Source organism: Lonchura striata, chromosome 1A (assembly GCF_050655825.1).
Source record: "Lonchura striata isolate lonStrDom1 chromosome 1A, ASM5065582v1, whole genome shotgun sequence".
NCBI classification, from domain to species: Eukaryota; Metazoa; Chordata; class Aves; order Passeriformes; family Estrildidae; genus Lonchura; species Lonchura striata.
Genome location: NC_140741.1, coordinates 5,436,531 through 5,450,121, shown reverse-complemented (window position 1 = coordinate 5,450,121; position 13,591 = coordinate 5,436,531). Strand labels below are relative to the sequence as shown.

General features: G+C 42.2%; 1 protein-coding gene across 2 annotated transcripts; it reads left to right on the top strand.

Annotated features, from left to right (window-relative positions):
- The first annotated feature begins 301 nt into the window (after positions 1–301).
- On the top strand, positions 302–12,269 carry NDUFA9 (NADH:ubiquinone oxidoreductase subunit A9). Of its 2 annotated transcripts, none has more exons than XM_021535514.3 (11): positions 302–359; positions 2,411–2,581; positions 3,332–3,429; positions 3,614–3,705; positions 6,038–6,179; positions 6,529–6,631; positions 7,108–7,175; positions 7,314–7,390; positions 8,785–8,880; positions 10,623–10,689; positions 11,993–12,269. In XM_021535514.3, the coding sequence occupies exons 1-11, from the start codon at positions 320–322 to the stop codon at positions 12,158–12,160; spliced, it is 1,122 nt and encodes a 373-aa protein (XP_021391189.1). In that variant the 5' UTR covers positions 302–319; the 3' UTR covers positions 12,161–12,269. The 2 variants fall into 2 exon arrangements, with proteins under 2 accessions (XP_021391189.1, XP_085425025.1); XM_085568899.1 differs by having other exon boundaries at positions 302–673.
- The last annotated feature ends 1,322 nt before the right edge of the window (positions 12,270–13,591 follow it).

Sequence of the window (13,591 nt, the reverse complement as noted above, 5' to 3'; positions counted from 1 at the left end):
CTTAAAGCAGCATTTTTTTTTTTTTCTTGGACATTGGAATAGGCTGCCCAGGCTGGCGTTACTTTTACACCCTGAGGCGTTGAGGGAAACACCGGAGGCACCACTCAGTGCCACAGCCCGGCTGACACGGCCATGTGGGTGTCACAGCGCGGCCTCAGCGACCTGCACCACCTGTGCGCCACGCCAATGAGCTCCGCGACTCTTTTAATTTATTTTATTTTAATTAATTAATTAGCGCTCGGCAGCGCCTGAGGGCGCCGCGGCCCCGCCCCGCGCAGCCGCGCCGCGCACGCGCGGCCCCGCCCCGGGAGGACGCAAGATGGCGGCGGCGGCGCGCGGGCTGCGGCTGCCAAGGGCAGGTGAGTGTCAGCTCCTCACGGCCACGACACGCTCCGCTCCTGGCTCTCTGCAAGGACAGCTCGCCCCGCTGCGGCTGGAAGGGAGCCCTCGATAATTTTTTTCTTTAATTTTTTTTTTTTTTTTTTTTTTTTTTTTTTTTTTTTTTTTTTGGGCGCGGACATGATGGTGTTGGTGCCTCCCTTCTTCTTAGGGGGGTTGGAGCACACAAAGTGCTCGGGGTGTACCTGCGGCTGTCACTGCCCTATAAGCTCAAAATTTTTCGATTACTTTTGTTGTTTCTTAGGTGAGCGTGACCTTTGGGCCAGGATCTGTGGTAAAGTTCAGCTACCGATATTATATTTAAATATATTTATATATATTGGGGCTTTGATTCGGTTTAAACTGATTCTGCTCACGGTGTTAGGTGGAGTAACGTGGGAGATGGCAAACGGGTTTGGTTGGTAAAGGGCACAGAGGAATTTAATATCCTTTAAATAGGAGCAGTTCTTTATTTACCTTAGTGGCTGCCAGACTGCTTTCCAGGACAAAATGGGAGATGTGGTGTCTTTTTTTTCCAGTTTGTGGGGTTGGGAGAGAATGAGGATAGACAAACTTTTGGGTAGAGAAAAAGGTGCTTTGGGTGCTACTGCAGATATTTGAGCTTTAATTCACAGAATGACAGAATTATTTGGATTGGAAGGGACCTTAAGGATCATCTGGTTCCAACCCCCTGCCATGGGTAGGGACACCTTCCACTATCCCAGCTTTCTCAGAGTCCCATCCAACCTGGCCTGGAACACTGCCAGGGATGGGACACCCACAGCTGGTAATTATTTAGGGTACCCAGATCTCATAGAGTTATGGAACAAGGAAAGTTGCTCATCAGTAAACACCTTATAGCATAAGGGAAGGACAGCAGGGAAATACACAAAAGTGGGAGAATACAAAACAGCAAAACAGTAATTAAATATTTTTTGCTGGTATGATAGTGAAGAGACATTATGAAGAGCCTGCCACTAATAATTTTTGCTGAAGTAACACCAAAGAAGCCACTGAGTAGTTGAAAGATGTAAATTATTACTGATTTTTTAACTTTCACTGGCTCTCAAACTGTCTTTCAGGACAAAATTGGAGATGCAGTATCTTTTTCAAGTTTGTGGGGTTATGGAGAGAACAGGGATAGACTTTTGGGTAGTGAAAAACCTCCCTCAGGTGCTGAAATCTAGTTGGACTTTCTGGTTTGAGTTCTGCCAGCTGGCGTAAAAGAATATCATTTATGCCTCAACACATAAACAAGCAAAGGTCCCTTTGATCTTCTGAACATTGTGGCTGCAGTGTCAGTGCCCCTGTGTAACTGGTAATTCCTATCCACACTGGGATAAAACCTTCAGTGTGCATATGTGAGGCTGCTCCCAGTCCCATCCAGCCTGGCCTTGGGCACTGCCAGGGATGGGGCCGCCACGGCTGCACTGGGCAACCTGTGCCAGGGCCTCAGCATCCTCACACAAAAAATCCCTTCCTGATATCCTATCCTATACCTCCTCTCTGTCAGTGTGATGCCATTCCCTCTTGTCCTGTCACCACATTCTTATGTATATCAGTATCCTGATGATGTCCGGCCTCCGTGGTTCCCAAGTTTTCCTTGCTCCTTGAGGAAAGGAACAGCTTTGAGGCATTATCCCATCTATCATGGATCTGGCTCTTTGCATCTCTCCCTGTCTCCTCGCTTCAGAGCTGTGATACAGGAGGATTGCTTTTTATATTTATTTTATATTTTTACTGAGTATTCTTTACTTGCTTCACTTAAAACTCACCGTGAGCTTTCCTTGCTCTTTAAGGAGTGATAGCCTCTGTTTGCTTTCCCTGTCTCTGTTTGGTCCTTAACTTTACCAGCAACTTCCCAGGCCTCCTCCCCACTGACCTTACCAGATACCTCTGAAGCAGCCCATCAGGAGTCTTGGCATGGGATATTAGAGAGGAAGCATCTGTGGTGAGAAAACCAATTTAAGCTGTGAGTTAGCAGTGCTGAATCCCAATTAATATCCCGAGCTCTCTCCTGTTTCCTATGCAGGCCATGGAATTTCTGTCCTGACTGCAGCGCCGTCGGCGTTGCAGCAGCACCGCCAGGTCCATCACGCCGTGATCCCTCATGGCAGAAGTGGGAGATCCTCTGTCAGTGGCATTGTGGCCACTGTCTTTGGAGCCACAGGATTCCTGGGACGATACGTTGTCAACCGCTTAGGTAACGCTCACCAGGTGTACTGATGAAAGAGATACCCAAAAAGATGTTTAACCACACTAATTAGTCTCTGGGTTGCATGGTGATGGAGAATTCTCTGGCATTTTGGCTCTTAAAAGTGTTTTGCAGTCTGCAAGCATGTTTTGCAGCCTGCCAGCATGTGACAAGTAATAATCAGTGCTTTAATCAAGGAGATATTGGAGCTTTGGAAGATTAGGGTCATTAAAAGAAGTCCTACCCCTCTGTAGAATGCAAGTCTGAGGAGAGGTACAGCATGTATTCGATTCTTCTGGTTTTAGCCATATTAGGACATTTTACCAAAGGTTTGAAGGAGTTTGATTGGAATTGCCAATTCTTTGGAATTGCCATTTTGAATTTAAATTTTGGAAAATAACCCATGCTGCTTTTTTCCCCTCCTTCTTTTCATGCAGCTTACAAAATGTTAATATCCTTGCAAATGTTCCATTTTTTAGGTATTGTGCTGTGTTTGTAGGACACACCATTTTTGTTGTTAACGAGCTTTGGCATTTTGTCTTACAAGCCTAAATATTAAGGAAAAAGTCCTGTTTAAGAATTTGAATTACGTAGCTTCAACTGTTCTACTTCTAGCTTTGCAGATATGCATTTAAGATACTTATGTATAATAGTAGTGCTTTAATGCCAGGGAGGAAAAGGGAGCTTTGTTTATTCAGAAGTTCATCTACTTAAAGAGAGGTGTTTGTTTGAAACTTTGTGGTTTTTGTGGCCCTTTAGGTCGCATTGGCTCTCAAGTCATCATCCCCTATCGCTGTGATCAGTATGACCTGATGTATCTGCGGCCCATGGGGGACCTGGGGCAGCTTCTCTTCTTGGTGAGTCTGGCTTGGCATCAAGCACAAAGCCCTGGCTATACAAGGCAGCCAGGTAATCCTTCTCAAAGACACAGCTCCAGCTGTTGTCTAGCCTCTAAATGGAAATAATGTGGAAGAGCTTGCTTTGGTGATGCCTATTTACACATTATCTCATTTTTTCCCCCATCTGATGCTCTGTTTGCAGGAGTGGGACTGTAGGGACAAAGATTCCATCCGAAGAGCCGTGGAACACAGCAATGTGGTCATTAATCTTATTGGAAAGGAATGGGAAACAAAGTAATTTTCTTTTTTTTTCCTTTGTATATCATAGATTTGAACCTGGTATTGTAGCCATTGTTTTACAGCTTGTGTGTGCAGTGATGTTTCCATTTTCTTGGCTTCTGTGAAAAGACAACCCCAGTATTTTGCATGCAAACTTTCTTTAAATTATTAATTCCAGTCCTGGTAGTGATCTGCTTTGGAAAAGTGCATTCTTTCCACAATTTTCCAGTGTACAACTTTTGTTCTGTCAGAACATTCAAATGTGCTACTTTCACATATCTCATGAGTGTTCCTCGAGTGCCATCCTATAGATGACAAAGCCTCACCAATTTCTTATATTAAGAAACAATTTTTTATATTTAACTCATATTTACATTATATTTGTATTTACATTATCACAGAACTAAGATTTCATCCTGTCACTTGGACATAGTGATGAGTTGTAGCCTGCTAGAAAAAGCCATGATCAAACAGGAGTAACTGATGGAGAGTCCCGAAGATGATGACTAGTAACATCATTCCTTGGTAGAATTTTGGCACAGACAATATTAGCTACAGAAGCATTCCTTGATAATAATTTCTAAGAATAGTTCCTTTTTGAAATCCATTTTAAAATTCCCATATTTTAGGTTAAAAATACCTGTAACAGTCACCTGCTGTGTGTTTGTTCATGCACTTATGTCCATTTTATTTAAAGCCTTGTGCAGAACTGCCAGACAATAATTTAATTATGAGATTTGCCTTTGTATGGTGCATATTTTTGCTCTGGTAGTAGATGGAAACAAACATAGATATCAGTTTCATCTCTGTTTATAAACCTAATGCTTTTGTTGCCTTTTTTTTTTTTTTATGAACAGCCCTTCAATGTTCAAAATTTCTGGACTTGTGTAAGAAGTATGATTTATAGAAAAGGCAGTTTCTTTTATTATTAAAAGGAAGGGTGAGGACAACAACAGAAAGTTTCATTCTGGTTAAAAATCCCCAAACCTTGTTCTCTGTGAAGTTTCAATCGATTGAAACAGACAAGTCTTGGTCCATGTTTAAAACTTTTGGACGTTACAGAACTTAACCACTGTGTGACACAAATGTTTTAATCACATGCTTTGTGCATTTGGTTATCGGTGGTGGTGCTGAAACCCTGAGATCAAGTTCTCTGATTTTGTTAAACACGAGGTCATTGTAATCATCCCAGAGCCTGTGAAAGACTTGGGCAGGAAGAAAAGTAAGTTTAGATGGAGAGATCAGTCAAAAAAAGCAAAGCCTGCCATGAAATATTTTCTTCCTTGCTTTGTACTTGTGTCCAGGCTTCTCTGTGTGTACTGTGTTGTTTGAAACTCCATGGTTACAGGAGGGATGTTGTTCGTTCTCGTGTGTTTCTAAATCTGTTTTGGTGAGCAGAACAGGAGTGATGGTTCCCAGGATCAGATTAGTTATTGAAGGCTCAAAAATAACTTTGTATTTTTAAGGCTTTCTTTGGACTCCAGTGGGATCTGAAGAGCTGTGGGAGGAGATAAGGGACGCAGAGGGAGGTGTTTGGATAAGATGTTTGTTACCCAAAGCAAATGATCAAGATGCAGGGGTGCCTACAGGGACAACACAACAACACGAGAAACCAGTTAACTTTCTTGCAATTTTGGAATTGTTGGCAGGCTGTAATGTCAGTTCTGTGTGGAGGCAAAGCTCCAGTCTGTATTGTTCTTGATCAGATACCAAACTGCTTGACAGTATAACCCCCTAATTTAGGCCCCTTGAATGTCATACAGGGATGATTGCTTCTCCTGGAAGTCCCTTGCAGCTCTGAAAGGGTTCTAAATGCTTTGACAAATTGTTTTTCCATTTGCATGAGCACCTCTTTATTCTCTGCTTAGTTTTTGTCTTCTTCCCTGCTGCCAAGCATGTGCCCTGATTCATGCTGCTCAGAAATTTTGCGCTTTGTAGTCTAATTAGGTGGATCAAATCAAGGCAAGTTTTGAACAGGATTTGTAAAAACACAGCCTTACTCAGAGTTCAAGACGCAGGAGTGTTTCTTTTAATAAAGATAACCTGTTTTCACTTTGACTGGGAGTTTTCTCTTTGTCACAGATAAGTGGGCAAGAGGATTATTCATACTGATTTAATCTTACCAGGTGAAAGGGTGGAGAAACTAAAATTGAAGATTGCAGTTGCAATTTCACTTTACTCAATATTTATTATGTGAAGAGTCCATCATGAAGGGAAATGTTGTTTCTAACAAAGAGAATAGTTTTTTGATAATTCATTCAAATAAAACATAGTAACTGCTTTTTGGCTGAGTGGCAGCCATTGTTGACTGCTCTTAAAGTAACATTTGGGTTTTGCCTTGCTTTAGAAACTTCAAATTTGAAGATGAATTTGTAAATATTCCTCAAAGTATCGCACGGATAAGTAAGGAAGCTGGTGTGGAAAAATTCATTCATGTCTCTCACCTGAATGCTAGTATGAAGAGTCCCTCCAAATACCTCAGGAACAAAGTAAGTCTGGAATCCACTTGAATATATTTCCTGAGAATGTACTTAGTGTTTGGTTTGGGTTTGGTTTGGGTTTGGTTTTTTTCCCCCAGCTGGGCCTGTTAGAAGGAAATCAGTGTATGAATTTACTAAAGCCTTTGTTCTGCAGCTGAGAAATGTTTCAGCTTTCTGTGAGACCTTTATCTTAGAGCAGCATCTTGAGGATGAAATGGCTTAGATATAAATAATTTTTGTGCTACTGATGGTGTCTTTTCTTTCAGTTCTGTAGTCAAGGATGCTTTCTGTTATGAAAGGCATCCACTTCTGCTTGGTGCAGCATGGATCTAGTGAATGTGTTTGTTTTAATTGATAGGCTGTTGGAGAGGAAGCAGTGAGGGAAGAATTTCCAGATGCTGTAATTTTGAAGCCCTCTGAGATGTTTGGGAGAGAGGACAGATTTCTCAATCATTATGCAAGTAGGTACTCTTGGAATAATAAACCCATGTATGATTTGTGTAACTGCCTCTAGAGAACAGAGAGAAAATGGGATTTGCTTCTGAAAAACATACAGGTGTGTTCTTTTCAGCAATGTGAGGGATATATAGCAACATACTAAATTCTCAACTCTTGACAGAATTCTTTCTCAATCTAGTTAGATGTTGCTCTTTGTTTTTATTTTTGTAATAATCTTATTTTAAGAGGGCGTGTGTACTGACCAACTCTAAGGAAACAGCAAATGCAGCCCTCTCATTGCTGTTAATACAAAAACTAAATGTGTCTTGGAAAAAAAATGCTGCTGAAATTGGCTGGGAGTTCTTCCAAATCCTATTTTTTTTTTTCTGAAGAGAAGTCAATTTTCAGAAGTGGTCCACACTCAGTGTTGTGTCAAATGTCTTGGTTATTCTGGTACTGAAATGAAAGGATTCCCAGATTTTCTTTTTTTTTCTGTCAGACATGCGCTGGTTTGGTGGCGTGCCTCTTGTTTCTCTGGGCAAAAAAACAGTCAAGCAACCAGTCTATGTAAGTTTTCCATGAAATCTCAATCCCAAGTCCTTGGTGGGTGGATGTATTGGTCTGTAAACCACCTCTGAAATAAGAGTGTGTGCATGTATTCATTCCTGTTTTGTCTTGGTAACTGTTGGGATTTGCTCCTTACAGGTGGTTGATGTAGCAAAAGCAATTGTTAATGCAATTAAGAATCCTGATGCAAAAGGAAAAACATATGCCTTGGCTGGGTAGGTCACTTTTTCTGATTCTAGTTAACTCTAGTACATCTTTTTGGTGTCATTTTTTGGCATGCTGCACAGTACATTTAATTTCTCCATCCATGCACACAGTGTGAGCTGCAATAAATTCCACCTCCTTTTTGGGAGGAAAAATGGCTCAAGCTCTTACTGTGAGTACTCTGAAAATCCTAATCTGGACCCCACTGCATTTCATGTGATGTATGTGCACACAAAGAAGTAGTAGCTTGGGAACCATGCTAGACAACATGGATTTGGGGAAAATTCTGGTAAAGCTGTGTGGAAACCACCTGCAATTAGAATGGTTTAGAGGCAGTGAATGTACAGTTGGAGACTGGATTTACAGTTTACCCAGAGAATCTGTGGCTGCCCCATCCCTGGAAGTGTTCAAGCCCAGGTTAGACAGTGCTCTGAGCAACCTGGGATAATGGGAGAGGTGGGTCTAGAATCAGATGGTTTTTAAGGTCCCTTTCAACCCCAAACCATTTTATGATTCTTTGATCTCTTGGAACTTTTCTGGAGAACATGTCAGTTTTCATGCTTGTAACATTAGACCTTGGCATCTGTGAGATCCTGCGTTTATCAAACTGCTCAGCAGTGTGCTCTTGTGCTGTCATGGAGCTTTTCAGAATGTTTTGAATGGCAGCAAATTGCCTGGAAGGCCAAGGGAGATACCTGACAGCTCAGTCTGAGCACATCTAGAGTGCTTAAAATTCCAAGGCAGGATCTTAGCAAGAAAGGAATGAGAATTCCTGGTGTTTTATGTTACTCTTAGGCAGGTGGATGGAGGACTGATTGCTTCGTTCTCTCCATCTTGAGAGGGAATGTATTTTTTGGACAATTCATCTTGCTTTTAAATAGAACAAGATACTCTTAGTCAAGTAAAGGAAACTGAATCAATTTCTCTGCAGCCATTTCCTACCAAATATGGGGGATGTCTTTTTAATAAAGCATCCTTAATTCTCCATTTGATTTTTGCGTTCCAAGTGGGCTTGAACAAACTCATGTCACAGTGCTGGAAGTCTTTGAGTTCAGAATAGAATCAGCATGGAAGGAGGCACATTCAGGTGTGCTTTCAAAGCACACAAACACTTCATCCAGTGTGGTTGTGGTGGGCTAGCCTTGGCCAGCAGCCAAATACCCTCTCTTCCTTTCTGCCAGATCTCTTCCATGCTTTTCCCCAGCTCCAGGATGGGCCCTTCAACAGGCTGCAGTCTTCCAGGATAAACCTCCTCACTGTGAGCCACAAGGGAATCTCTGCTGGCAAATGATTTGGATTGAAGAAACAGGCTTTGGGGTGGAGGGTTTAAAATCGTTTATCTTCTCTGGTGCTGATATTGCAGTGTAGCTGACTGAGGTGTGACGTGTGCTGCGTTCCCTTCCAGCCCTCACCGCTACCTCCTGTACGACATGGTCGAGTACGTCTACGCCGTTGCCCACCACCCCTTCATTCCCTACCCGCTGCCACGGCCTCTCTACCAGTAAGTGGGACCCTAATTCAGTAAGCTCCTGGCAGCACAGAAGCATAAATACCTCTTGCATGGATTATTTACTCTGCCCAGTTGTTATTAAAGTGGTGGGCCTGCCAAAGTTGCCTTTCCTGAGGCACTTCTTAGACAGTTTTGAGCCTTCAGCTTGAGGACAGGCCTGCATTTGATGAGCTGGTACATGAAATGCATGCTTTTATTGAGCTTAGCATAGCTGTTCATTGCAAAGTCATTTCTCCCTGACACCTAGGGGGACAGACAGCATTGAGAGGACATAGCCTCAAGCTGCACCAGGGGATGCTCAGGAAGAATTTCTTCACAGAAAGAGTGGTTGAACATTGGAGTGGGCTGGCCAGGGAGGTGTTGAAGACACAACTGGACGTGGCACTCAGTGGTCTGGTTGACAAGGTGGTGATCAGCAAAGATTTGACTTGATCATCCTGGAGGTCTTCTCCTACCTAAGTCATTCTGTGATTGAATGGCTTTGCTGAGCCAAGAAGAAGCAAAAGGTCCTAATTCAATAAAATTATAAGTAAACCAAATGATTTTTAACAATACCGCAGGGAAAATTTGTGTGTATGTGTATGCAGACCCTGACAGATTTTTTTGCACAATCTTAAGGATCTGCTACTGAGCCTGGGACCGATCCTTAGGGAATAATCACACCTTTTTGAAGAGCTACCCCAAACAATAAATGCTATTTCAGAAGTCGCCCTCAGCATGATGGGTCTGTGTTATCATTTGGCATCCTGGTCCTCCTTATTTTTAGTAAAATACAAATTAACAAGCTTAATCAGTCACAAGAGTTAGAACCCTCCTTCCAGTACAACTCAGCATTGGAAGAGCTGATGGATAACACTTGGAACATCCTAAACTCTTGTGGCTGTTGCAATATTTGCTGCAAGAGGCACCAGGGTATAACATGACTCTGGTGACACAGAGCAGCTTGTTAGAAAGGTTCTATGTGGGTGCTTCTTCGTTTCATTCACATGTGCTGCAGTCCATGTTATGCTTTTTTATTTATGGGCTAAACTAATTTGAGAAAAATGCACCTAAAAGGCAGATGAGCCTGGTTGTGTTTATGTGCAGTGACTCAGTAGAACCCTAATCTTCCAGGTGAGCACTTCAGCAAGAAGTCCTGCCTGTTCAGTGAGTGATTCTGCTGTTGGTCCCGAGACACTGAGCAAGAACTAGAGCATTATTTCCTTTTCCCTGTCAGATTTCCCTTCTTTCAAGGGAAACTTCATTTCTGAAAACTGCAGATAACCCCAGTCCTCACCCTTTTTATAGATTGCTTCGGATTCCACCAGATTGTTTGTGTTGCTGATAACCCATTTAGTTGTCAGCAAGCATGTTTTCTCCTGGAGGCATTGAATCCAACTTTGTGGCTAATTGGATTGCTGCCTACACTGGCAGGGAGCAGAGTTTGGATGAAAGGCAGGGGCAAGACTCAGCCCTTTGGTGTGTGGGGAATTGGATAACCAATAATGCTCATTTTAACTTCTAGAGATCTGCTTCTCTATTCCATCCAAAGTAAAATAAAAGAATAATTCAGGAACAATTAATTACCAGAAACACAACTAAGAACTTGGTGGCTGGCACATCTAGTGCTTTAATGAGCTCAGAGCTTGCAAGAACTCTTGCTCACCCTCTATTAAGTCTGAAATAATTTTTTACCAGATTTCTGTGTATCTGGATAAATGACTGCACCTTTGCAATATTTCTTCTGTTCACAGTTTTATTGCAAGATTCTTTGAGATGAATCCATTTGAACCATGGTTGACACGGGACAAGGTGGATCGGGTAAGTGAGGACCAGCCAAAAATCCCTCCTGGGAAATGTTTCATTGTGCATTTGTAGCTCCTGCTTGCAGTTTTGCATTCCCCAAAACCACATGGAGTTGAAAACGGCCAAGAGTAGAGGTTGGATGAGCAAAGTGAAGGGGGCACTCTTAGTTTATGCACCTCTAGATGCACTAAAATCACTTCCATCATCCAGGGAATGGTGTTTTTAACAACTGAAGTTGAATTGGTCCCTGCACACATTCCAAAATCTCACTTAGCATTCAAGTGTGTTTCCTGGGAGAACATGGCCACTTCATGTTTATTCCTGACTTCTCAGAGTGTTTCAGTGGGGTGGAGAAGTAAGTTGCAAAAAACTGCAAGCAAGGAAAAAGCAGGAATTGGGAAGTATTAGTGTCAAAATTTGGCTTATGTGTAGGCTAGCAGAGATAGTCATGTACATTCCCTAAACTGTCTGCTTTCTGAATTATGGAGTTCATCTTCCACCAGCATTGGAATTTCAATATATTTTGTTCTAACACAATATCAATAGCCTACTTAACCTGATTGTCCCCCAGGATGTAATTGTAACATCTCCAAAAACCTTTCTTCAGCTGCTTTTGTAGTTTCTTGAGTTGCATTTCATAAAATAAGCCTGCACCAAATCACTAAAACTGTTGCAAGTCAGCTGTAGCATAGGTAGTGTGAGAGAGAGTTTCTCTGTGTCACTTCTGAGTTTGATTCTTCCTCTTTCCAAGCTTTTCTTCCTTAAATAATCTGTGCAATATTAGATGTGTTTGACTCAAAAGGCCTTTCAAGGAACACCTTGAGAAATCTCTGTTTTCTAGGAATTAAGTCATATGAGTTGCATATATGGTAATAGAATTAACTATTTGTGCAGAACCTTATTCTAAACCATAAACAGAGCAAAGGCATCTACCAGAGGTGATAATTCAACACAACATTTTCTTGACAAATCATAATATCCATAATTGGAGTTCAAGTATAGCCTTGGAATTCTGCTTGGTTTTGCTGTTGTGATGCAGTAACCTCCCTGATAATGTATGGAAAAAAAAGGAAGGCACTTCCTGCATGGTATTTATTCCTGAATTAAAGCCTGAAGGACTTCTTGCTGGATGCAAATACCTGTGCTTCCTGTCGAAGGTCTTGGTACTCACGACCTCGTGTAATTATGCTACAATTCCGTTTGATCATTCCTCTTCCTCTACTTTTGGCAGGAGAGTGATTGCATTCGGTGCAAAGCTGTTCATTTCAAGTGAATTATCTTTTTTTTTTCCCCTTACCCTCCCCATTCTTGTTGGAAGTTTCACACAACAGACATGAAATTTCCTGACCTTCCTGGTTTTGAAGAGCTGGGGATTGAACCAACCCCCCTGGAACAAAAAGCCATCGAAGTCCTGCGCCGTCACCGCAGGTTCCGCTGGTTGGACGCTGAGCTGGAGGAAGTAAAGCCAAAAACACAGCCCGTGTAACAGCTGGCAAGGGGGATGCTTAAAGCTTCTTAAACTGCCTTTGGATGACCCAACTTCTTTGGAGAACTGTGTACATACTGAGTAAAATGTATTAATCATGTGAACTGTATTTCACCAGTGTTGTCTTTTCAGTTAAGGGGGGGCTATCATTGCAGCGTGGTTTTTCTCTCTGCCACAAAAGCAAATACCATGGTTGCCTAGCTGGTGGGCATTGTAATGTTTTGAAGGTTGGGATTAGAGGAAATGTGTCATAACACTTGTCCCTTTCTCCCTTGACTCTCAAAGCAAATGTATCACTGAGCTTTAGGTGTTAAAATAGTTTCAAGTGTTGCCGTTGGGGACTAGGTCACCCAGAAACTGCCCTTTACAGTAGGGATTTCTAGGAGTGCCACTTGTTCAGACTACGAGATCTCAGACAAAGCCCTGGTTTTAAGTTTTTGACTCTTCTGAACTTTGTTTTCTGTGCTGAGCATGGCTCTTAAAAAAAGTGCCAGCCTCCTTTCAGGGAGTTGTAGAGAGCCACGAAGTCACTGAGCCTCCTTTTCTCCAGGTTTAACACCCCCAGCTGCCTCAGCTGATTGCTGTAGCCAGAGAACAGGCTCACTCTTTCTGTATTGCCAAACTACTGTGAAACTCCTGTGCAAGGTGTTTCTCAGATTTCAAGAGCTTCCACATTTTGTTGTTCCACATCAAAACTGCTGCTGCTAATGTTTATTCTGTGAGAAAGTGATGGGCTCTTGTGAGTTTTTTGATCCTGCCTTTGAAGGAAGTATTAAATTTGGCTCTTGGGGATTGTTTATTTTTCTTTTGATAAGTTCAAAAGCAAAGGCAAACTGGAAGTGAAGTGCATATTCATAGTAATTTGAGCCTAAATTTTTATTATTTTTGACTGCCAGCTTTTCTCTATCAGACCTTAACTCTGTAGTCTCATTAGCACTCATTTGATAAGTGTGGTCCTGATCTTGATTTATTGCATGTTGCTCACGTCCTGCTGTGAAAGCACTTGTGTTCCTGAGCTGCTTCACAAGAGTACAGAAAGCTGCAATTATCACGTAGCCCTGCATGGCTAACAAGCAGTTTCCATTTTCAGATGGCCAAGTGCTGCAGGAAAAGCTGGCAAAGGCAGTGTTGGAATGTGAGGTGCCAGTTCTGGAAATGTTTACCACAGTGCAGTGATTCATTTCTCCCACCCCTCTCATTCAAAGCACAGCTTTTCCAGTTGTACTGAACTCTCCTACAGTATCTTAAATTAACAGCCATTAGAGAGTGGGAAAGGAGTGAATATCCATAAGAAATATACTTGAAGCAGCTGTTCCACATCAGGATTATAGGTAAAGTGGAGCATCACACCACAATACTTCAGCTTACACAGCACTTCCCCTTCCCACCTTGCAGAAACTACACTGTGATTTCTCCTTAGTTACCTTTCCG

Coding starts and splice junctions, on each gene's coding strand:
- NDUFA9 (XM_085568899.1), top strand. CDS start 520: ATGATGGTGTTGGTGCCTCCCTTCTTCTTAGGGGGGTTGGAGCACACA. Junction 2,582..3,331: donor ATACGTTGTCAACCGCTTAG/GTAACGCTCACC, acceptor GTGGCCCTTTAG/GTCGCATTGGCTCTCAAGTC. Junction 10,690..11,992: donor CACGGGACAAGGTGGATCGG/GTAAGTGAGGAC, acceptor TCTTGTTGGAAG/TTTCACACAACAGACATGAA.